General features: G+C 40.1%; 2 protein-coding genes across 43 annotated transcripts in view; one reads left to right on the forward strand and one right to left on the reverse strand.

Moving 5' to 3' along the window:
* Nucleotides 1–24,610, reverse strand: part of LOC310844094 (mediator of RNA polymerase II transcription subunit 22-like) — a 304,807-nt gene that overhangs the window by 129,679 nt on the left and 150,518 nt on the right. The gene's annotated exons all lie outside the window — the stretch shown is intronic.
* LMO7 (LIM domain 7) overlaps nt 1–24,610 on the forward strand; it is a 148,623-nt gene that overhangs the window by 88,457 nt on the left and 35,556 nt on the right. For 19 of the 42 annotated variants that reach the window (XM_083737727.1, XM_083737716.1, XM_083737749.1 and 16 more), the window contains 12 exons: nt 2,164–2,194; nt 3,756–3,869; nt 4,875–5,073; nt 6,047–6,299; nt 8,121–8,414; nt 8,691–8,867; nt 9,433–10,137; nt 12,117–12,146; nt 17,709–17,826; nt 19,897–20,039; nt 21,172–21,601; nt 22,193–22,534. In XM_083737727.1, the coding sequence (XP_083593853.1) occupies nt 2,164–2,194; nt 3,756–3,869; nt 4,875–5,073; nt 6,047–6,299; nt 8,121–8,414; nt 8,691–8,867; nt 9,433–10,137; nt 12,117–12,146; nt 17,709–17,826; nt 19,897–20,039; nt 21,172–21,601; nt 22,193–22,534 (2,836 nt within the window). The remainder of the gene's footprint in view (nt 1–2,163; nt 2,195–3,755; nt 3,870–4,874; nt 5,074–6,046; nt 6,300–8,120; nt 8,415–8,690; nt 8,868–9,432; nt 10,138–12,116; nt 12,147–17,708; nt 17,827–19,896; nt 20,040–21,171; nt 21,602–22,192; nt 22,535–24,610) is intronic. The other 23 variants (XM_083737729.1, XM_083737733.1, XM_083737742.1 and 20 more) reach the window with 2 other exon arrangements.

The following is a 24,610-nucleotide window of genomic DNA, read 5'->3' on the forward strand; positions in this document are numbered from 1 at the left end:
TGTGTTCGATGGCACCTTGAGACTAACTTCCTGGATCCTTTTTTATTGTAAAACATACTAAGCTTTGCATTTCAGCAGAATCTGAATTTAAGTAGGTAAAGGAAAGCAGAAAAATTAGCTGAAATCTGGAAACAAAGTTTTTAAAGGGATATTATATATATATTTTTAATGTAGAATTTGTATAGTATTGATAGAAAACACAGTCTTAAGCCCCACTTTGATAACCAAATGAGTTCCTGTTCAGCCCTCTCGTGTTCTGTATGTCCCAATAGTTTGACCTTCCTAAGAACAGTGACTCTGATGTCTGCAGTACTGGCCTGTTTTGCACGTAGTGTTAAGCTAAATTTTCTTCACTTCCTTTAGTGTGGTATTGATAAAACAAACGCTGGCTCTTGTAAAGTTCATGCTTGAGGGAGATAATAAAATGTTCAGAATGTTGAGTGCATAAAGCTATATTGCGCAATGGTTGAGTTTTTTCCTCCCAGCTTCAGTAACTGCTTGGGGAGATTCCATTCTATGTATCAAGGGTGGCAGTGATCCTCCTAGGGAGAATTGTAAGAGACATTGAGTGTCTGCATTTTAATGCAATGACTGAGAAGTATAGAAGTACCTCTTTATCCTGGCCTTTGACACACACACACACACACACACACACACACACAGACCCATTCTAGCTATAATTGTAGTATTGTCCAAGGGTGAAGCACACTCTCCTTTCTACAAAAGCAAGAAGTGTCCATACTTCTAGAGTTTTCCTTTTTTAAAAAATAGCAAAGAGTAAAATAAACTCCTTTGATTTCTAGAGATTGCTTGTTTAAATTAAACAGATGGCCTTTTGAAGGTTGCTAGCTGATAAAAACACACAACTCCATTTGCTTGCCTAGAGCTTGGAAACAATCTGGTGATTAGAACACAGGGAGTGAAGTGCAGATAATTCTGAATATTTCAGCTGGTAAAGAGGGTCACTGGGGACCTACGAAGACATACTGCTCAATTTGAGAGAGTGCTGCTGCTTTAAAAGCTGGTTCTATGTGTGTGCAGACTTCCTTCCCAGCATTATTTCTGTAGTATTCATAAATGTGCAGGCATTAGAAAGTGATCACAAATCTGCATTATGTGCTCCTTATAAGGAACTTAAGACTACTCAGAAGTATGGAGCTGACCTTGCATTATTGCAGGGCAACAATTGAAAATTGCATGGTCACTTCCTTGCCGCTCCCCGCCAGATTCCATGATTCATGTTTAAGTGAATCCCATTCTTGAAAATGATACGGCCTCTGTCTAGCTTACTAGCTGTTTCAGGTTGTGTTCCCATGAGAGTGGTGCCAAAAATAGCCTCTCTGTATTAACAACTGTTTCCTCCACGGCCTATAATGTTTGCAAGCATACTCCAACATGATGTGGACATGTGAGTTCTTGCAGAGTCGTTCACTAAAGGTAGTTCCATTTTTGATTGCATCCCTATGGAGATGGTAATGTGTTCACCAGCTATATTCAAATGAACATAACCTTCAGTAAAGTAATTCACATTCTGTTGACATTATAATAAGATGAATTCACATTAGACATCTAAATGATTGTAAATGTGTATTTGCATTTGCTGTAACAAGTATTGCCTTTCCAACCATCCATTGTTATAACAAAATTTCAGTTATATTTTATGTCCTTTTTCCAAAAAAAGGACAATGGATGTTAACTCCCACCCCCCCACCCCGTCTGTGTGATGTATGAGTTCTTGCTAGATGACCCATATTTCCTCCCAGTATGCTTTTAAATTACAGTTGGTCTCTTCTTATTTCTATAGTGAAATTGAATTGCTTCTAGAGTGCTATATCTTCATCCTTTCTATCACTGCTGAGGACTTGTAGCTTAGAGTTTCAAAGATCAATTAGCGTTGCTTTCCTTTTTATGTAGAGGTGTTGCCATAAAGCTTGCCATAACTTTTTGGACCAGAAAGCTCAAGGAAAGTTCATAGAGGCAACTAGAATTCTGCATTTTTAGAATAGTATTTTCTCTGGTTTGTGTCTTGATAATCTGTATTTTAATGCATGTTAATAGACTTGAGCAGTTAGTTTTGCTATGTAATTACAGTACTGTTTGGTATTAGTCATTCTAAAAGATTTAATATATGCCTGACATGTTACTGTTTGTGTGTTTTTGCAGACCAGAAGAGACTAACAGAAGAGTGAAGAATGTAAGACTCATTCTCTTTTCATTATTTGATTCACACATGCAGATGGTTTAAAAAACAAACTTGGACCTTTAGCTTAGTTAACCAAGCTTTCTCTTCTTCTTGAAAGAGGTCAAGCAATAGAAAGAGAGACCCTTCAAATGGCACAATCTACTTAAATGTAGTGTGTGCGGTGCTTTTTATTAGATAGGTTTACAACATACCTACAAACCCCATGCAACCAAGGCAATTTGGTTTCCAGATGGTAAGTGGGTCTCCCTTTACTATCTTGGACCTAAGGCCTGTTTGCTTATACAGTATCATGGTTGGGGTTTGTGTGTATGTTTCACTCTGGTGAGCGTATGCAAAGTTGGACAACATCATTGCATACTTTTGTTTGATAATATTTGTGCAGTAAGCTGCATTGATACAATCTGAATTTCAGCAGATCATGTATAATGTAGGTTCAAGGTTCAGTAATGTTGTGTTAAAAGGAAATAAGCCATTGTGAACAAAAGAAACCAAACTCTGCTCCAAGAGAACTCAAATGACACTAATAAATTATGTTATGTAAATGTAACAAGGAATTATGCAAACCATATGCATTCATTTATTTGAACAATGTTTACTTTAAAAATAATAGTAAGAGTTCTCCTCAGGTGCTTGTGCAGTTTGCTGACTTCAGTTCTTTTAAGACTCAATTCTGAATGGACTTGGCCAATTCAGTAACAGTTGTGCCAGTTAATGCAGTACAATGGATATGCTGCTTATTTCAAGACTGTAATGTTTTGTTCAAACCTCTGTATGTGAGTATAATTTGGGAGTTTTTCCTTCTGCACCAGTGTAATGGCAAGAAAAGTGTGGGGAGCGATGGAAAATGATTGCTGCTCCATTTCACCCTCCAAAGTATGCATGTTGTGCATGCAAACTACACTCACTGTGCTGCAAACCTTTTTCGGTGCTTGTCAAGGGTCCCAGGACCCGTGCCTGTAAACTGGCCAGAAAATGCTAGCTTTAGTCATCAGTTTGAAGAAGGCCTCTGATAAGGAAAACATGAAAAGGAAAATCCTTTATTCAGACAGCACAGTCAATATGTGGAATTTGCTCCCACAAAAAAGCAAAAAAACCCAGTGATGGCCTTCAACTCAGATGGCTTTAAAAAAGAAATATACAGATTCATGTAGGATAAAGCTATCAAAGCCTGCTAGCCATAGCGGCAGAGTTCTACCTCCTGTGTCAAGAGGCAAGAGGTGTCTGGGTGCCTGTTGCAGGGAACTGAAAATGGGGAGGCCACTAAGAAATGCTTGGGGGTTTTCATAGGCATTTGTTGGGCTATTGTGAAAACAGGGAAGGGCTAGATGGAGCACTGGTCTGATCTAGCAGGCTTTGTGTATGCTTTTATGTTAATAGGAGGTAGCAGTTGAGAAAATGTGTTAAAAATGTCTGTCTTGGAAGCAAGAAAGTAAGAAGTTTTATAATAATCATACGTTTGGCATAATTAGTGTGTGTGTGTGTGTGTGTGTGTGTGTGTGTTTGTCTAGCTTCACATCATTATTCATAAATGTTTCGTTCTTTTTAAATTTAGGTTTTGATTACATTATATTGGTTGGGCAGGAAAGCACACAGCAACCCTTACTATAATGGCCCACAGCTAAATTTAAAAGCCTTTGAGAAATTACTAGGACAAGCCTTGACAAAGGTAAGGCATTCATGGAAGGAAAAGTAATTTCAGCAAAGATTATCTACTATTGCTGTGGAAAAAAAATGTTTGACCGGCTGAGCATGTTTTATCTGATTCAGTTTTCTACTTTTTGAGGAGAGGGGAATCCATAGCTTTAAATTTTCCTTTTTATATACTTTTTATTGCTGTAAGCCACCTTGGGCAGGCAAAAAGGCAGACTAGTATAATATTAGTAATAATAATATACACTGCATGTGCTTTTGTCCCTCTGTGTGACACCCAGTTTGGCAGCTAGTTTTATTGGAGGTCACTTAGAAGAGGGAATGAGCAATGGGGAGTTGAGCCTCACATCTACCCTGAACTTCCAAATGCACTGCCAACAAGTCTAATGGCTATACAGTCATACCTCGGGTTAAAGCCATTTCAGGTTGTGTCCCGCGGCGACCCAGAAGTAACGGAACAGGTTACTTCCAGGTTTTGCTGCATGTGCAGATGCTCAGAATGATGTCATGCGCAGACGCAGCAAATCGCAACCCGCAGACGGGGCTCCGGAACGGATTCTGTTCGCATCCAGAGGTACCGCTGTAATCTCCCCTTGCTCCACACATAACATTTCACTTCCGATATTGCAATTTTGGGAGAGGGAGCTGCTAACTGGAGAAATGGATTTGGCCATGAGAGTGTCATTTTGCAGATCCATAAGAACAATGCTTTGTTACTCACAAGCACAATGATATATTAATACAAAACTTTACTAGTTATAATTTACATTCAGCAGTAATTATAAAGTAGTAATTAAATCTGTTTATTTTCTGTTTCAAGTTTCTTAAATGCATTTCCCCATGCTATATGCTTCCATTGAGAAGAACACCATTCATGCCACTCGAACAGAACACGTTGCAAAATTATCATTGCTAAAATCATTATATATATATATATATATATATATATATATATATATATATATGTATGTATATGTATATATATATATATATTACAAACAACAACAACTTTTCATTGCAGGCTCTTGGAGACTCCAGCAGTCCCAAACGAAGTGGAAGGGATAGTGGATACGGTGATATTTGGTATATTGAACGCAGTGACTCACTTTCATCATCTATCAGCCATAAGAGAGACGATTCCTTTGATAGCTTGGACTCCTTTGGCTCAAGATCTTCTGCAAGCTTTTCATCAGACGTAACTTTGAAAGGTGGCAGTGAAGGTAATATATTCTTTAAACTTTTACTAACCATATTTGCTTGAGAGAAGTAGGACAACAATAGCTGTAAGGGTTAGATGCTTTTACATTTTGCCTTATCGGTCTTTTCCTAGTTTTAAATATCCTGAGGTTTTCCAGACGAATGTCAGATAGCTAAAGAGCATTCCCTTAAACAAGTTTGCTAGCTATCAAACAACTGATTGAAGGAAATTGAATGGGGAATTGATACTAGATAGGTCATAGGACTCCCTCACTTCTAGTTTGACCCCAAATACTAAATACATCTGGCAGGTGAGCTGGAAGTCATTAGTTTTACCCAGTGTCTCTGCCAAACCTCTTTACCTCTGCGGTCAATAAAGTTGTGGCCTGATCTGACCCAAAATGTACATTGTCATATTTTTTTTATTTACTGTTCCTAAGACTGGCTGGGTGGTGGGGTGTGAGGCACCCAGGCATGCAATTGAATAGCTGTTCACAATAGCAACAAATCCATTTTGGTAACTATGCTAATATTAACAGAGACTTCATAAACAGTTTCATAAGGACTTCATGACCTCTGGCCTGCCATTCTCTATTAGTTTTGTGGCACAGTATGTGATTTTTGACCGTCTATTCTGGCACTGAGAAATAAATTGAAAAAGTTGCTTCCAGTTCAGAGAGGGGTTTTCATTTAATATTATTGGTCTTGTGATTTCTGTGGAGAAGTATCAGTTATAGAGCACAATCATTGAGATCAATAGTTCATTTTGCAAGTGGGAATGAGGAAATGATGTAATTAATGCAATGTAACTAGGAAAACCAAAGTTCAGCCAGGTGAATTTTCATACAGTATCAGGGCAAGTGTCTAAAAATATTATCTTGCTCTATTTGCCATAAAAATCTTAAGAGGGCTTAGGTCAGCACTGCCTTATAACAGAATAAACTTCTGATGCTGAAATTTCAACTTAGAGGATTTCTGTGTGTTTTTGTTTAAAAGATTGTGAAAGTGACACAGATTCTGAAACACGCGCAAGAATGCATGATCCCGGTAAAGATGACATGTCGTACCGCAGAGTTTCTTTGATTGAACCCAAGCCTGCTGCAGAGTTCAATCGTTTCTTACCCAGCAAAGCTAAACCACCAACATACATGCCAGCGCCCTTGCGGAAGAGAAGAACAGAGAAGAATGAGGATAACAGAAGAAGCTGGGCAAGTCCTGTGTTTACGGAGCCGGATGGAACATTTTCAAGGTATTTGTGTGGTGTTTAAATGTGTTAAATGTTGTCATTGTGGCAAATGTTAACTTATTGCTACAGAAGAGGCCTGGTGCAAGCATACCATTGTCAGTGGAGATCAGGGGAATAATGAGGGCATGTAATCTTCTCCTTCCTTCTGTGCAATTCTGTTCCCCTTCCTGTTTATGGTTTGATTTAACTATGCTTGCAGGTACAGCGCACAGGATCCGTTCCAGAGCTCTGGTCGGATCCTTAGGTATTTGCAACTGGAGGTGCCTGTTGTGCACATGCGCGCAGCGCGGTAGAGCGCTTCTGCGCGCAGTGTGGTAGAGTGCTTCTGTGCATGCGCGCATGGCGAAACCTGAAAAATACTTCTGGGTTTGCTGCGTGCATAACCCAAAGAATACGCAACCAGCGGTGTGCGTATCCAGAGGTACCACTACGTTCTCATTTGATGCTAGCCAGAGTTGCCCTTGCATTTCACATTTGGGTTTCAAACTTTGCATACGACACAGATGTGCAATGTTACACAGTGGTTAAAAGAAACCGTGGAAAAGGAGGGATTTCGTGTGAGAGACAGAAGGTGAGGGGGCTCATGAGTCTTCAGTAGGCTTCTGATTTTTCCTTTTCCTAACCATGACACCAGAACAACGAAGTGGCCTTTATTAAAAGGTTGACACAGTGTTTTTTTTATATATATATAAAGAGTGCCCCTGAATTTCTGATAGTTTTTGGTTTTTTTTAAGCTTGCTAAATTGATGCGTTGTTTATTAAAACATGACACACTCTTTCTGCTTTCCCATGTGACTTTTAATATAACTTGCTAACTCATTTTGTAAGGTAACTGAGAGTAAATATTCTGTTCATTTACTCAGATAATAAAATGAGTTTAACTTGAAGTTCATAGAAGAATTTTTTTCCATTCCCTCCTTCCATTTGAAGCCATCTTTGCCTCTCCCAAAGCCCCTTTGGAAGGTCTTCCTTACAAGGGTGCCGCTGGTAAATGGCAGAACTTCTCGAAATAGATCACCCCAATACAAAATGATGTACAAAATCTTTATTTTGTCTTTGGATTATTACCCCCCTCAAATAATTTACATAGCATTGCCTTATGCTGTGATTGTAGTAGAGCTGGTGACCAGATTCTCATTCTGTAGCTTCATCCCTATTATGACTGATCTCAGCAGATGTGAAAGGAGTCCTTTACCTTCCAATCAAAATAGAGCAGAGAGTGGCTTTGCACATCTAGCTTCCCCACAGGTGACCTGCCAGTTTGATGGCAGTTCCTATTTGGAAGTTGAAAGGAAAGCTGACAGATGTTATTCAGGATGATTTGGCAAAGTGCAGGCTTTTGGTGAAAATAGCTTTTGCTAGACCTGGATTTCTTTATGCCCAGCAAAATTGTTCTTCCATGCTTGATGCTCAAGACATTGTACCACTGACCCATTACCCATGGTGCTGAAAGAGATGTGGTTAAAGGTCTACTTTGCTGGGTTTTTATGATTTACTCCTAAAGTATCAAAAATATCTGTAAACACACTATCTGTGAATAGTGTATTCTGAAGCCAGAGTTACTTGATCTGCCTGTACAGAAATTTAAACCACTTCCCATGTGTATGTGTGTGCTTTGACCAGTTTCCTAACATTTTTCTTTTGGTTATATGAAACAAAAATCTTCTGTTATAATGGCATTCTTGCATAGTTGCAGTGCTTTGATACTCAGAACTAATTTTGCTTCATTCACAAGTTTGTAATTTTTAGCCAAATATGCCACCTGTTCTGTATTCGACAACAAATTGTGTTTGAAAGTATAACTTGATTGGGTATTTTGTACAGTAACCAGAGAAGAGCTTTGCAGCGAGAGATGGAATGCAACACATCAGCTAACGTTCTTTCAGGCTTCTCCAACTATTTGGAGGAGGAGGATGAAGAAGAAAAGACAATGGGCACTCCAGACATTGAAACAGATGACCTTTATGTTCGCAAAATAAATGCTGCAGTGTCAAACCCAAAACTTTCCTCTCATAAGTTTCTTCCCAAGTCTTGGATTCCAGGGGAAGAACTGCAGTGGAAAAAAGCGAAAAGGATATCTTTTTCCAAGCAATGGTATAAGGATATTCAAGGATTCAGGTTTGTTGTCTTGCATGTTCTTTTTTCATCTAAGCAGACCTTTTAAAAAAAACAACACATGCTTAAGTGGCTCAAATCACTGCACGATTTGAGTTGCAGCAGGGGGCTATTGCCTTTGGAAACTGAATTGCTGTTCTATTCAATTTTGAAATGCAGCCTCTTCCTATACCAGTTATTTTAAGCAGTGTATTCAAACAGATTACTGCATACCATTTTTGTGCCAGAACTTACATATTCCCTGTTTTCCCCCTTCTTCATTTACGTGCTGCTGTGCAGTAAAAGTGCAGATTCTGAAGAGGATCTTGCAAGAGTCCAGGCAGAAAATGGCCTGAGTAACTTGGGTAACAGTTGCAGAGAAGACTCAAACTGCGTTAAACAGACTGCGGAACGTGCTGCAAAATCAGTACTACAAGCTGCAGAAGAAAATGTTAACTGTTCCTCTGATCTACCAAGGTTGCTACAATTGCATGAACTATGCTGTCCTGTGTGTACGGAAACCTGCTGTTTGCTAAAAGTTAAAGTGAAAAGTTAATATGGATCGCTGGCTTTTGAACTTTTTCCTCTTTGTCCATACATGTTGGCTTACTGATTTCACACTACTAAAGCAGAGTGGATTTTATTTTTGTGCTGGTCAATGCTCTTGTCTCCTCTGCAATGATTGCTATGCTTTGCTGCTACGCAGGAGTAAAAGTGTTGTCCTTTTAAAAATATGTTGGAGTCGTAACAAGCCACATTTCAATGTTGCAGTGTGCACCCCTTTTCAGTTGCATTTTTTTTTTGCATCTTTTTGGTCTGCATTTCAGGCCCTGCTCTCACTGAGTTGGGAAACCTTTGAGCTCTAGCACTGAGGGCTAACTTGAATAAACGGTCCTTTAAAAAAAAAAAAGCACCCCCAAATAGAAAACCTAACATATTGGTTTTATATGCCAGACACAGGTTTAGCACCTCAGTGAGAGCTAGGTCTCTGTTTCTACTAGTTAACGCAAGTTTTAATTTGTATGTCTTTTTTATATCTCAGTCAGTTTTTATTTCTGCGGGCACTGCAAAAATATTCTGACGACTACCTGTCCTCTGAAACTAGAACCAAAATTGATCCTTCTTCAGGGCCTAGGCTCATAACTTGCAGGAAAAAAAATTATTTTAGGCCTGGATGTGACCAAAGGGACAATGAAAATGGAGACAATTATCCAGATTTGGAAAATGATGATTTGTTTGTTCGTAAGACTGGTGCTTCCCATGTGAATCCGGTAATCCTCCAAGGTTTTCAGTATCTTAAGCAAGCTCCTCAGATAGAAGGAGAGATAGTTCTTCAACCCAGAGACGATGAAACTGTAATTCCAGATTTGGAAAAAGATGATTTGACAGTTCGCAAAGCTCAGTTTCAGAAGAAAGAAGTGCCCTTATCAGGGGCCCCAGATAGATACTGGCCTGCTCTCTTTCCGGATCCTTGGAGTCTCCCACCAGAAATCCAGGCCAAATTTCTTTGTTTGCTTGAGAAGACAACGAAGGATGAGAGACAAAGTGGTGGAAAGATCTTATCTCCTTCTTCACGGCAAAAGAAGGATGATATGTTGACCCGCAAGATGGAGCTGCTCAACATAGGAGTCAATGTGCAGCCCATTAGTTTCTCTCCAGGAACATGCAGCAAAGAAGACATGGAAAAATGGGAGGCAATCAGAGAGGCCAGCAAAATCAGACACAAGAAAAGGCAAATGGTTGAAAGGTCAGCTCAAGGCCATGCATGGATTGTGCTTGTATCCAAAATATTCAGAAATGGGTTGTTGTTTTTTTTAAGAAAGAACAAGGGACAGCAGCATCTTGCTTTCAACCATGCATGTCTTGGTGTCAAACTTCAGTCTGTGTCTTTGTATATTGTCCCATAAGTTGTCTTGTTGGTTGTCAAGCTCATCAACAATACAAACCACATACTTCAGGAGTTTCAGGACTGTTTGATCACTGGACTAATGCAACGTTCATGAATACATTTATTTAAAGGATCAGAAATAAAAGTTTCTGCTTACAACAGATTCAACATAGCTGGTATTTCAAAGTATTTGTTTGCAGACATTCCTGGAAATGTACATTTCAAGTGTAGGAGTGGCTAAATGGGTATAATATTTTTTTCTCCTTGCTCTACTACTGTTTAAGGTGTTTATATTCTTGTATCGAAAACACATTTGTGGATGAACAGAAGCAAACGTACATGTGGATTGCTTCCCCTCTTTCATCCTCTTTCTCTGCAGTCTACGTCTATGTGATCTAAATAACCCCTTTAAAAAGGTAAAGGACCCTTGACAGTTAAGTCCAGTCGCGAACGACTCTGGGGTTGCAGTGCTCATCTCGCTTTACTGGCCAAGGGAGCCAACATTTGTCCACAGACAATTTTTCCGGGTCATGTGGTCCTTTAGGTATGCTCAAAGGTTGCTCACAGGTGGAGCAAAGATCTCATTCTGCAACCGCTGACCTTTCCCAGCAGTTTATACATAGTTTTGCTTCTAAATTGCTTCTGTCCCATTCTTGACTCAAAAAGAACTCCCAACTTAAAAGCACTTTGTGGAGCAATTAGGAGTGTGAATTTAGATAGATGATAGATAGATAGATAGAAAGATGATAGATGAATAGATAGGTAGGTAGGTAGGTAGATAGATAGACAGATAGATAGATAGATAGATAGATGATATATATTTAGTAATCCCACTAAAATATTAACAAGTAACTCTGTCCCAATCCAGCCACTGAAATCTAGCTCTAATGTGGGAGGACTTTACAACCTGTTCAGAAGAAGTTTGGATACTAGTGAGCATAATTTGCGGTTGTTGACAACACCTATCTTCATGAAGAAACAGTCCTGGGTCAATCTTAATGAGGTTTCTTATATTCACCTGGTAAAGTGTTTTCCATCTTGAAATACCCTCATCCATTTCATTCTACATGGAGCATTCATTAGTCCTTCAGCAAACTTTGTATGTTGTTGTTTTTTGTCCGCTGAGTAGTTCTAGAGCACCAATTATGCATGTTTCGTTGGAAAGTATAACTGCAAGCTGGTTGCATACTTAAGCTTAACACAGTTAACAAATTTTAAGGAACAATTAGAATGAAACATGCGAGGCACCTCACATTCTCTCTGAATCTCCCTGCCGTCTTTTAGTTATCCAAGAGCTGTGCTCTGTAAATGGCTCAAAAAGGCATGGGCTGAATCTTTGCCCTAACATATTACTCTGTGACTGTTTTAAATAGTTATGCAATGATTATATAAACAACGGCTAGATACAAATCAGAGCTGTAACTGTGGCTATATTTAATGTGTTAAGCTTCTGATATGTCTTCTGTGTGTTTGATAGATTAAGACGTGCAATGCAAGATTTTTTTTGGGGGGCGGGGAACCCATTCATATTTGCATTTTTGAGATTAAGTAAAGTTTCTAGGTATGCATATTTTGTGGTCCATACTAAACCACAAAGAAAAAAGCAGCTGTAAGTATTTGTGTTGGCATTTGAATCTGAGAGTTTAAATTATTCTCAAAGTTCAGCCTAATATCTGAATTTTGATATTGCAATAGGGTTTTCATATTCACATTACTTTAGCAACTTGTTCATTGTTTTAGTTCATATGTTCTACATAATATTGTTGGCATTTTTTACATATGGTGAAAATGGAAATGGGTAGTATGAACTTGTTTTGGTTTTCTGATTTCCCCCTCAGGCTGTTTCAAAAGATTACTGATGAGCATGGGTAAGTTTAATGAGAAAAGCATGGCAGAGCATAAAGATTCCAACATAATGCAATGGATTAACCATGCAGCTTATGCATTTGCAGCACTGGCTAAAGACTTGTGCTTTGAGGCAAAATGTGCATGATGCTTCATACTTGAGTGCTTAATTGGTTTGCACCGTAGTTTCTGGGATTCATTTAAGGCAGTGGCAGGAAATGTGGCCCTCTCAGATGTTGCTCAACTTCCGCCTTCCATCAGCCCCAATCCCTAGTAAGTATGGCCAATGGTCAAGGATGATGGGAGTTCAAGTCCAGCAACATCTGGAATGGCCACTAGTTCCTCTACCCCTCGTCTAGGAGGAACTCTGAATGGCAAAGGTTTTGCATGTATGGAGGAAAATAAAATGAGCAGTTATAGTCTAGCAGCTTCTTAAAACAAGCTGGGAATGTTTCATTGCTTGAAGCCTAGCATGTGGCACACTTCGGATAGAGTATGTTTGAATACTGTTTATGCAATCCACACTTCCCGCAAGTAGCTCCTTAAACCAAATGAAAACTGACTTTCCGCCAGAAACTTTGATGACCAGCAACTTTGCTGAACCGATAACTTGTGCCTGAGAATGGGATGTACCAGCAGCTGTGCCAGGAAATTTTCACAAGCAGTTTGATGGTGGTGTTTATAGGTTTGTAGGTTTGTAGGTTTTTAGCATCAGCCTCTTTGTACACAATCCCCTTTTTGGCCTTGGAGAAAGATTGTGTTCGTTTGACAGAAAGAGAGCTTAAACTAGAAATATTGTGAGGCATCTAAGTGGTAAATATTCACACCAGGGAAAGGATTTTAATCTTTTAATGAGATAAATGGTAAAATTGTGTCCTTTAATATTATAAAATTTTCCACTATTTGGGTTTTGCCTGTTCCACGCAAATTATTTCACAAATGTTGACTACTAACAGCAAAGCCAGATATGATGAAATAAAAGTGCTTCTGGAACCAAACACGGCAAACACACACTTTCATTTCTTCCACAATATATCGGAAAAATTACATAACCTGAGATTATGATGTCCTGGCTTTCCCTATCATTGGGACATTCATAATACAGCCGTACCTTGGATCCCGAATGCCCTGGAACTTGAATGTTTTGGCTCCCGAACGCTGCAGACGCGGAAGTGATTGTTCTGGTTTGCGAATGTTCTTTGGAACCTGAACATCTGACGAAGCTTCAGGAGCTTCCTGGAGCCAATCAGAAGCCACAGTTTGGTTTTCAAACATTTTGGAAGTCGAATGGACTTCCGGAATGGATTCTGTTCGACTTCCAAGGTACGACTGTACTTTTAGACTAAGATGTGAGACATTGTACTACATCTTATAGGGTGGGTGTGGGAGTGAGGTACATAATAACTACTCAACCCCCCCCCAAAAAAATCAACAACAACCATGGCCACATTTTATAGTTACATGTAGTTTGGCAATGAAACTAAATGTGAGAGTCATTGGAGAGGGCAACTGCACTAACATAGCTATAAAATGTGGACTTCCAGGATTCAGGTATTCTTAGATAATGTTTTAAGGTTGTTAGTCTTCTTAAAATCTCTAAGCGCCCATTCTCATTTGGGGTGATGAGAATTCCTATAAGCTGGGTTCTAGCCACCAATTGCCCAGGAAGGCAAGGAAGCATGTGATAGAATTCTGGGATAGCTCTGTGTCCCTTAGGCTCCTCTTCCAGTTCTTTCCCTGACTTCACCCAGGATAGAGCTTCCCCCGTATGACTCCTCTTCAGCATATTTTGTAATTATTATTCCTTCTTAGTTTTTTTTCCTTTTTAGTCTCTCATTCCTCCCGCCCCCAATTCTCAGAGGAAAGAAAAGACCTTTGTATTGTCTATGAACTTTGTCTCTTCTGTTTGCCTAGCCTCCCTCCCTCTGGAAGGACAGCAAAAGCTTCAACAAAAAACAACAACACTTAAGGGATGTTGGGGAGGGAGGAATACAACACTTTTGCTGCCACCACCGAGGGGCCTTTGTGCAAGCAGTGCCACCAGGACGATGAGGAATGAGGCCAGGGAGAGGCTAGTGCTGCAGCAAAAGGCTGCTGAACACGCCCCCTCTGTGGCACCTGGTTGGATGGCCACAGGAGGGGGCGTGAGCACCAGCCAGGTGAGCTGGAGGCAGGGGGCAAATGCCCCCTGCTGGGCGGTGCTCGGGCTCCCGCCCACAACCACACCCCTCTCTTTAGCAGCATCCCTGCCCATTTCACACCACTCCAAGCCAACAGAAATTTCTCTCATCTGGGGCAGCATTTCTCAGGACGCAGTGGTCCATAATCCTCTTTATGATTATGAGGGTTACTGTGAGAGAACAGAAGGCCTTAAAAGAGGAGACATTCACACATTGACCGCCACCCACAGTTATGATACAGAAGGGGCCTGTGATGAGAGAGGGTCCACTTCAGTTGGGTGTGGAGTCCTCAGTGTTTTCCCCATAAGGCACCATCTTACAGGCCAGTTACTATTTTTGTACACAAAAGCACCTGCATTGTGCCCTCCCGTCCGCCAAGGGAAGCTTCCAGTTTAGCATTACCTTCCCTCCTTCTAGAGGAATGAATTATCAGAAATATTAAGCAGCCGGACCTGGCAGATATCTCTGCTCGGCTGTTTCACCAGAGCAGAGAAGGGACATCTCAAAACCTCTAAGGTCCTCCCAGGTTGGCCACCATATCAAAAACATCCATCCAAACAGCCCCTTGGCTCCACCCCTTGCTCATCAGAAGGTACTCAGCAAAGCTGTACAGTCTCTCGTGACCTTACAGCCTCATTCCAGTTGCTTGCCTTCCAAAAGGAATGAGGAAAACAAAGGCCATGTAGCACTGCTCTTGTACCCTCTACACATGGAGTGATTGCAATTCCCATGAGTATCCCGGCAAAGAAAGAAGAGGGAAGCTGTTTTCCTGAGGAATTCCCCAGTCTAGTCTCTTCATAATGAGGATTCCATGCCTTTACCATCTAAGTCTTATCTCCATCCTAGATTTACAATCTGAAACTCCAGAAGCTTTTCAGCTAGTTTCCAGATGAGCATCTGTTTTCACTGAATCCAAGCCAACTCTTCTTTGTTGTTGTTCATTTTTTCCCTAATATGATTGATCAGGAATGGGCAAATAGCTTACAAAGCAAAAAGGTTATTAGCTTACCTCAAAAGCACTATAAATTACCTGACAAATTTATGGATACACTTAAAACCTCAGTAGTAGAGACTTCACTGCCAGCACTGCTATTGAGCTGTGTTATTCTCTGGAGTAACGATTCTCTTGAAAGGGGCCATGGAGATGGGGAGTAGGGAGCAAGCCAAGCTCTTGAAAAGAGTCACGATGCCTCTGCCTTACTCCTCCAAATCACCACCACTTTTTGACAGAGCTACAAGAGCTGGCATACCTCTTGCCTGATGCAAGGACTCAGATGACACAACCCTTCAAACGAGCTCTACCAGAATTGGCCTTGTTAAAATCTATAAGAACAGAGGTGGCTACTATCTCTGGAAGGGTTCCCCTCCCCAGTAACTATACCAGCTCACAGAGTATCTGAATTGGAAGCCTTCTTTGTGAGAGACAATGTGTGTAACTTCCACAACGATAGTCAGATGAATCCAGCATTTATTCCAAAGGTCAGCTTGTTCTTATACAAAGAACAAGAACTGATCCTACCACCTTTTTTGTCTCCAACTCTCTCATCCAAGGCAGAGGATTTGACCTCCATCAAACCTACTCAGTCAGATGGATCAATTCCCTGTTGGTCTCTTTCAACCCTATATCTTTAGGTAAGAAAGTATCTAGTGCGACCTTGGTCATAGGCTTAATCCTGCACCTTTCTAGCCTGTGACACTAAGCATTTAACAAAACCTTGCTGCATCTCATCACACTATGCAAGAGTAGCTTCACCAACAAATGCCCTGTTTGTGAAGATCTGCAGGGCCACCTCATCAAAGTCTTTCTCCACAGTAAATCTTTTCCACTAGTCGTTTTTTTACAACCTGACCCACCTGAGTATCAAGTTAGCATAGTTTCTTATGAGAGAAAGATCAAATATTTAAAAAGTGAATCCACCATTTTTCTCCTGCCTTGACACAAGTTGTGTGTTTCTTACTGTTTTGGGAACTGTATATACTATTTCTGTCTCAAGCTTTGCCGTGGGACAGAACTAGACAAGGTTTTCTCTGCTTTCCTGGGAAATTGGTGGCTATAACTCAGCATTTTGGATGCCTCATTCATCCCTACTGGAAAGAATATTTGCAATGAGCTATTATTTATCAGACAATCCACAACATAAAGCAAGCTATAAGAGAGAGAGAGGGGAGGGGGGAGAAGACGATACCTTCCATTGTTCCTGAACCCGGTCCCAAAGAAAAATACGCTTTCTGTTTGTATGGGATTGTAGTCGTGGCAGACAGCTTTTGCAAACAATATTTTTGTTGGAAAAGCAGGATGAAACAAATATTTGCAAACACTTATATGAGCAGATACCCTAACAACACTAAACTAATGAAAAATACAGAGCATGATTGCTACTGAAATGCTGCTTAAAGGAAAGCTCTCGCGTTTACTTTAGATAATGCTATCAGATTATATGCATGTAGGTTGCCTTTGTTTGGGAGCTGAATGCTGCATTGTAGAATACAATGTGCATGAGCGTTTTGTGACTTTATTTCAATCTTGTCTAATGTCTCTCGTGGCTTTTTGGCAATGACCTTTGGAAATGGACTAGATTTGTAGTAAGTATTCAGATAACTCCACAATAAGTGGTTATATGCTGCCAAAATCAGCAAGGGTATGAAAGAGTACTAAAGACTTAGCTGGAATTTCCATTCCTTAACGGAGGTTGCATGTAATATATTTAGGTCTTCTGTTGCTTTAACCAAGTTAATAGTTGTAAAGTTGTTTGACTTCCTGGGGAAACTTTTGATGAGTAATTTCTCCCCCCTGTAAAAACCATTGACTTGTAACAAACATTGTAAACATTTAAAAGTGCAAATACATTAGATTTTTAAGTCTTTTTAAACTTCATTCAATAACTGGGGTGCAGTTAATGTTTCTATTATTTCATACAGTGTGATCCTAAGTATGTTTACAGAGTAGTAAATCCCACTTGATTTAATAGGACCTGCTCCCCACTGTGTGTTGTTCAGAGTACAACCATAATATTTAACTTCCAGCTTCATCAGCCAATATTGGGCTTTATGGTCTAGCCCTCTGTAAGCAGTTAAAGAGGGAGACATTGTTTGTGATGACAGCAGGAAATGATTTGCTGTTAAAGTGACATCACATAAACAAAACATTCCTAGTTCTAAAGTATATTATGAATATCAGAGTGTACTGTGGCATATTCCTGTCAAGTGAAAAAATCCTCTCTTAGATGGTCATTAAATATAAACATCTGAGCACCAACAATATAAAAGTATAATTTCAAGTAATCATTTGCTGTTTTTAGTGCAGTTTGGCTTATTGAATGGATAGTTTAGCTTCCTCTCCAAAGTAATTGTTACTCCACATTAAGGCCATTTGAAACTTAAACATAATGATGTATTGACTCCTAGGAGCAAATCCTTGAATGATGTCAGTGCAGATGAGCTCCAGACGATCCGTCAGTTGCGTTATGAGGAGCTTCAGAGAATAAGGTCTCAGCTACAAGAACAAGATGAACAATGGCAAGACGTAAGTATTGTCACACAGTACCCCAATCTCCACGAGCAGAGCGAGATTCCAGGGGTTTCAGGAGCTTTCACCGGGGTTTGTGTTTCCTTTTGGAAAAAGAGGCACAGTGGAGACTGCAGTGTCTTTATGATAGACCAGGCTTCCTCAACCTCGGCCCTCCAGATGTTTTTGGCCTACAACTCCCATGATCCCTAGCTAGCAGGACCGGTGGTCAGGGAAGATGGGAATTATAGTCTCAAAACATCTGAGGTTGAGTTAGCCAGTGATAGATGGTTTAATTGCACATATACATAACCTATACCTGCTGTGGAGGGGGTTCTGAGCATTACATTCCAAGCGGTGCCAGCTTCTTCCAAAAGCAGCAGTGTCCCTGCTCTGCTGCTTACCTTTCCCTGAGAATGGTCACATCCCACCTGCTCTAGCCTTGCTAACCTAAGCCTTGCTCTTTTGTAATGCACAAATAGTCCCTACTCCTCTGTATTCTCACACCTAGGTGATCCTTTGACCCCCAGGCTCTCACCTTGAAGGAAATTAGGCTGTCTCCCGTACCTTTGAACCCAGGTTGACATCACAGGATTAAGGGTGTCTGGCACATGGTCCAGCACACAGGGTTTGATTTAGATGGGCCCTCACACTTGCTAATTAAAAGATTAACAGGGACTATTTATTACGCATCTTAAATACACACCGGGATTTATCTTAAACACACATGAGTCAAGCTATCTCCTCCAAGGAAATCAGCTATGATACTCTCTAACCTTAACCTATAAATCTATAACCTATAAACCCCCTAACTTATAAATATATAACAGCATGTTGAAGATGCACTTCAAATCCTGCAGCATAAAGATCCTTCAACAGTCAAAGGGAAGCAAAAAAGTGGGTGGTACCAATTAGAATTTAGTGCTCCCTACTTTCAGGTAAAATGCAGATTCACTTTGCAAATAGTCTAATTCAGGCCTAAATTTTTTTTAAAAAAGGAATGGGTGGGCACAGTAAGCACTCCACTCCCATTTATTCTGCCTTCAAATCTCTGCCCACTTGCCTTTAATTTGGGAGGGGTGTGGGAATTCCAAAGATCCAGATTTGTTTTCTGGGCACAGAGCCTTGGGAGCACCACAGGGGGAGCTGCAACTATGATGTAGAATGGAAGGTAAGAGGCAGGGGGCACCGAATTTGGCTTGGGAAAAGGACGCTGCTGAAATTTAAGAAATCAAGGTCCACCACTGGTCATGATTATGAATAGTTATTCAGTTTTAAGTCATGAGGAATTCAGGGTTCGTGGCCACTTCAAGACAGCACAGGACAAGAATCTGTATACCTCTCCTTGAGGAAAAGGGAAAGGAATTATATTTTCTCTTGCAGCTCTTTTGTCTTGCACTACAAGACGAAGGGCTGCAAATGGCGAAAACTGACTGTAGGGATGGCACTGTTGTCCATGGGACAAAAGCAGGGGAATTCAATTCCCGGCCTTGATGGTTTTCAAGAGGAGCCAAGAGCCTGTTAAATCAGAATGCCTCATGCAGGTACCCAAGGTACATTTTGGGATGGACCATTTTTCCAGCCAACTGTCATTCCCATAATTAAAAAGAGTTTCTATACTGTATCCAATAGGAAACAATAAAAAATACTGTCCTAAACTGTTCTGACAAGCTAAACATAAAATACACACTTGTGTTCCTATTTTGTTGGAACAAAAGTATATTTAAAATTAAACCTCCATTGACTGTTGTTGTGAAAGGGGAGAGCAAATATTTACACTGACAAATTTGCTTTTGAGACAGTGTACTTCCTTTTCCCTGGCAAAGTCTTTATGCTTTTAAACATGAGACTACTATCTTCTTCATCTGAACAGAAGACAGCCACTGCCCAGCTCTTTTAGAGACAATTTTGCAGGAAGATACTTGAGAATGCAGGAACACTAGACATGTAGAGTGAAATTGGAGCGCCTGAACATCCAGTCAGAATGAGTACTCTTGGATAGGTAATGAGATCCGTGAGCATTCACAGTAGTAGCTCTTACCAAGGTCTGTAGCAAATGCAGTGTTCATTTGCTTGATTTGTACTCAGGATTTGGCAAAATGGAAAAGCCGTCGTAAGAGCCACACTTCTGATTTGCAAAAGAAAAAGGAGGAGAGAGAAGAAATTGAGCGGAGAACTTCTGAGAGTTCCGAAAGACGCGGCAAATCTCTGAGAGAAATGCAGAGGGACAGGTAACGTTGGCAAACAATATTTAGCATTTCGAACAGCTCCGTCTGTTTATTTAGGAGTAGGTTGCACAGAGTTTAAATGACTTCCTTTGTAAAAAGGGTTATTAGGATGGAGCCAAAAACCTTTTCAACGCTCAAGTGTGACTACTTTATTTCAGTCTTCAGCTTTTCCTCCATGGTTACTGATTCCTTCAGTACTTAAGAAGTGATTAAGATGTTTTCTGCTAATAAAATGATTTTCACTGTATGTTAATCACTTTAGTAGATTTTTTTAAAAAAAGGAGTGAATAATTAAGTTCTAATTTAAGTTTAAATTTATGGATCCCTTTTCAATCCTATTGCCTTTTCAAACTAAAATGATTGGTAGAGTTTGCACCCAGATCCTAAAACTATTTGTGTGAAGTAAGATCCATTGATTGCATTGTGACTTGCTTCTGACTAAGTATGCCTGCGGTAATAGTATTTGTGGCTGTGCTTCTAGCTGATAGGGTGACGTCTTTCTAGATTATTAAAAAACCTGATATTTGTCTATCTGAGCTATTCTTGGTACAATACGACAAAGGCTTCTGCATGTCTTTGTTCCAACTCAACTGTAGAGTGACTGCAGCGTGTTCCCAGTGGAATCAGAAGCAAATGAAAGCCTTTATTAAGACTTTATTAAGCCATAACAAATAAAATGGCAACTGGGAGATGCCCGTATTGAAATATCTCTAGTTTTTTTTTTAAATAAAACCCTTTATTTGAAAAGCCTACATTCAACCACAATAAAACATACAAGCTGCAGTACATGATCACAGCATAATCCTTGAGAGTAAGTCTCAGTGAACTCAGTATTACAGGATTGCACTATATATTGGGCACCCAGCCATAAGAAATGTCTTCCTAAATGTGCCAAAGAGAAGGTTATTTGTGGAAACACCTAACATTCTGAAAATATACATAGTACTATATGTAAAAAGAGAGAGAGAGAATTGTGATCTCTTTTTAGGAGTGCACGGATTAAGCTTGTATAATAGCCACAAACCTTTCTACTGTTCTGTCTTCACTTCAGAGTACACCTAATAGCAAAATGATGACTGAAATCCCACCTGTTCTTTATGTCACTGATGTCATAATGCACTTTTCCCCCCCTTAGGGAGGGCAGAGATCAAGGGCTCTATAGCAGCGCTGAGCATCGAGCGGAAAACAGGCGAATGTATTTGTCAAACGACAATGTGTTTAGTGGAGAGCAAATTCCTTCAAGGCCTTCAAAAGAGCACCTTGTTGAAAACGATGCTGCCGGCTCCTTGAAGAGCGAAGAAAACAGTCAAGAGAGCAATAAAGGAACAGAGAGCTATGCAAGAATCGAATCTCAAGCTCCACCTAAGAGTGTAGCAGAAGAAAAGCACCAGCCCTCTTTGTCAACATATCATTCAGTAAATGCACCAATTGGGTCAGCTCGGGTGTCAGCTTCTCTCCCAAGAAGTTACCAGAAAACCGATACTGCCAGACTAACGTCTGTGGTTACACCTAGGCCCTTTGGTGTCCATTCGAGAGGAATCTCATCACTTCCTAGGTCATTTACGGTAAAAAACAAACCATCTTCCTAATGTCTCTGTGGGTAATTCTTCTGAATAAACTCAAAGGAGCTTTCACCTCCCCCCACCATGTAGAAATGATTAAAAATGTGTTGCAATAACAATGAGTAGTTACTTGGTCTAGTGCCTAAAACACATAGACAGATGTTTCTGTATAAACTAATATTTTGGGGGAAATGATATTAAATTGTTTTACCTCATAGAGACTTGCAACAGACAATGAAGTTGCTGCTAAAGGAGAACAAAGCAGTAAATGCATTTTGTGCTGCTTCTTTTCAGTGGATCTGTGTCTCTGTTACGTCAGGCTACCCCAACTCATGATTTTAAAGGGTTTAATTTAATTACCTCCATATACTGCAGCACAGGCAGTTTATTCCTTGAATATTTTACTCTGACCAAAGGTATATAATTTTTATTTTTTGAAATCTACTCGAATAGTGATGATGCCAGTCAGTAGCGGGCAGAGGGCCTGAGAGAACATGAGGAAGAAGGCAAACATTTAGGGCGACATGTTGAAACCAATTGTAAATAATAATCTTTTTTTAAAAAAACCCCACAAACTACTGCCTCCTTTCCTAGATGGATGACGCCCCAAAATATAATGGAGAAGTAGATGTGTCCAAGAGAACTCAGTATGCATTCACCAGCAATTCACTTTCTAAGCCAGAAGCTGGACAAAGCCAATCTATAAGTGACCTAAGAAGTTCTGAGGACAAGACTTGGACAAGATACTCATCTGCTGAGGACAGGACAAAGACAAGACAATCGCCTACAGAGAATGCTGCCATTGCGAGCGAAGGTGCAGATGTTAATCACTTGGGCCCTAAATCAGAGCATCATACTACCCAGGACTCAATTGCAGCTGGATCTTCAGCAGCAGAACAAACAAGCCATCCAGAGACTGAGGTTTCAAGAGCACAAGTGAGTATGGAGAGATGCTAGCATTTACAGATTGTGATGCTTTGTTGGATGTTGTTGTTGTGCTAGGAGCAGTGGGCACAGGAGGGTATGCGTGGTCTCTGTCCAAGGTGAACTGTAATTTTACATTTGGCAGGTGAGACTAGGATAGGAGGAAGTTCTTTCAGATACAGAACGGAAAATAAGGCAGCAACATTGGCTAGGGCAGTTCAAGAGAGATTTAGCCTGATAAGTAGAGTTATTTAGATTCAACACACAAACAATGCATGCTAGTAAATTTACCTGCTAGTAAATCCCTTCCAGAAAAGTTAGAATAGTGGCTTGGGGGAGTAGGGCCATGTCAATCATTTCCATGAGGATTTTGGATTTTTGCAGGTGTAGAAATAATTTCTAGAAGTAGTATGGCAGCAAATTAAAGATAATGGTCCATATTTTCTAAATTAAGGAACTCATCTGTTGGTGTTTAATCTTTGATCCTTGTGTTAAATTTGTAGCTGGTTTAGTTGTGCTTTTTAGTGGTGTTAGTACTGTTTTCGTAAGTCGCTTGCAAGATACAAGGCAGGAAGGGCAAGCTGCAAGTGTTTCAACTGAACCTGCACAAAAAAGATTGAGGTGGCATTAGCAAGGCAGCATAATGAAATTCTTAGGGCAAATAATAGATAAACAATAACTGAAACTGTCGTGTTTGGGTTGAAGCCTGAATTACTGAAGGAAACAGTAGGTTCATTCATCTTCCCAAGACACATTGCAGATCTAATTGATGTCCTGACGGATGTGGGCCTGAAATTATTTTCCAGTTTGTAATATAAACATGCAATTGTTGGGCGGCTTGTTCTGCTACTTCTGCATTCACAATTATTTGCAACACTTTAACCAGGTGTTGCGGATTATCTGACTTTCCCCCTGCAGTCAGTTTAATAATATAGTACATTTCCATCCTGGAAGGGCAAAGAGATTAGCTTTGAACATTTGTTTATAAACTTGCTAAGTATTGTTCACCTTCCATTTTTATTTTTCTCGTTCTTGCTACTCCCAGCTCATGAACTGTTCAGCTAAACTTTGAAGTGAATCTCCTTCCATCATTCTCTTTTCAAACTGTTTCTGCAAATGCTGACATCTTGATCCCCAGACTAAATAAGCAGATGTGCATGGGAGGAGGTGTCTGAGCTTGTGTGCTGTTTGATGGTGTCTTCCTAACTGTTCCCATTGGTAAAAGAAAACTGAACAGCTGTAGGGTTACCATATTTCAAAAAGTAAAAACCAGGACACCCCAATTTTTTTGTAGATAAACTTGAGCTTCTTGTACAAGAAGGCCAAAAAAACCCACACTTTTTCAATTGACTTGCCTAAGATCCATGACAGAGGCCACCTTTCAGAAATTCTCCTAGATGTCAATTCCACCTTTGAAATCCCGGTAATGGCCAGGGAAATCCGGACGTATGGCAGCCCAAACACCAGAATGTCTCTTCATTCATGGCAAATGCTATGGCACAAACATCACTTGGGTGTATAATTCTTCTGAGCTTGAACTTGCCCCACTGCTATGGGTTTGCAGTCTCGCAAGTTACGAAAGTGATTTAATTCCAGCTTCAGAAACTAGAGCTTTTTTAATGATACTGACAGAAGCTGTTGTGTCCCCATCATTCCTCACTTAGAAATGTAAAATTAGTGTCAGCAGCCAGAACTTTGGTACCCTTGTATCTTGCAACACTTAATGACTATCCACTTAGTGAGTAGCATTCCTTACTTTCCTTATAGGTATTATTTATCTTAGAGCAAGGAAATGTTAATTAGACCCTGGGATGTGATCCATGAAGTGACTTTCCCAGACAGTTGTCTAATCCCTAGGTGTGGCTTTTTAAAAAAAGTGTTTTCATTTCAACCCATATCTTAAAACAAATCTTAACGCAACCCTTTTCTAACATTTTTTTCTTACAATTGATTGTCATTTGGGAAGCCAAATAATAGGTTTCCAAATCAGCGTAATTCATTTTGCAATTCTGAGCATCTGAAATATGTATCCCAACTAGTACAATAAGTGCAGGTATAATGAAAGGGGAGAAGCACTGACAACAGATA

Source organism: Podarcis gaigeae, assembly GCF_964106915.1.
Source record: "Podarcis gaigeae genome assembly, chromosome: 4".
Classification (NCBI taxonomy): Eukaryota; Metazoa; Chordata; class Lepidosauria; order Squamata; family Lacertidae; genus Podarcis; species Podarcis gaigeae.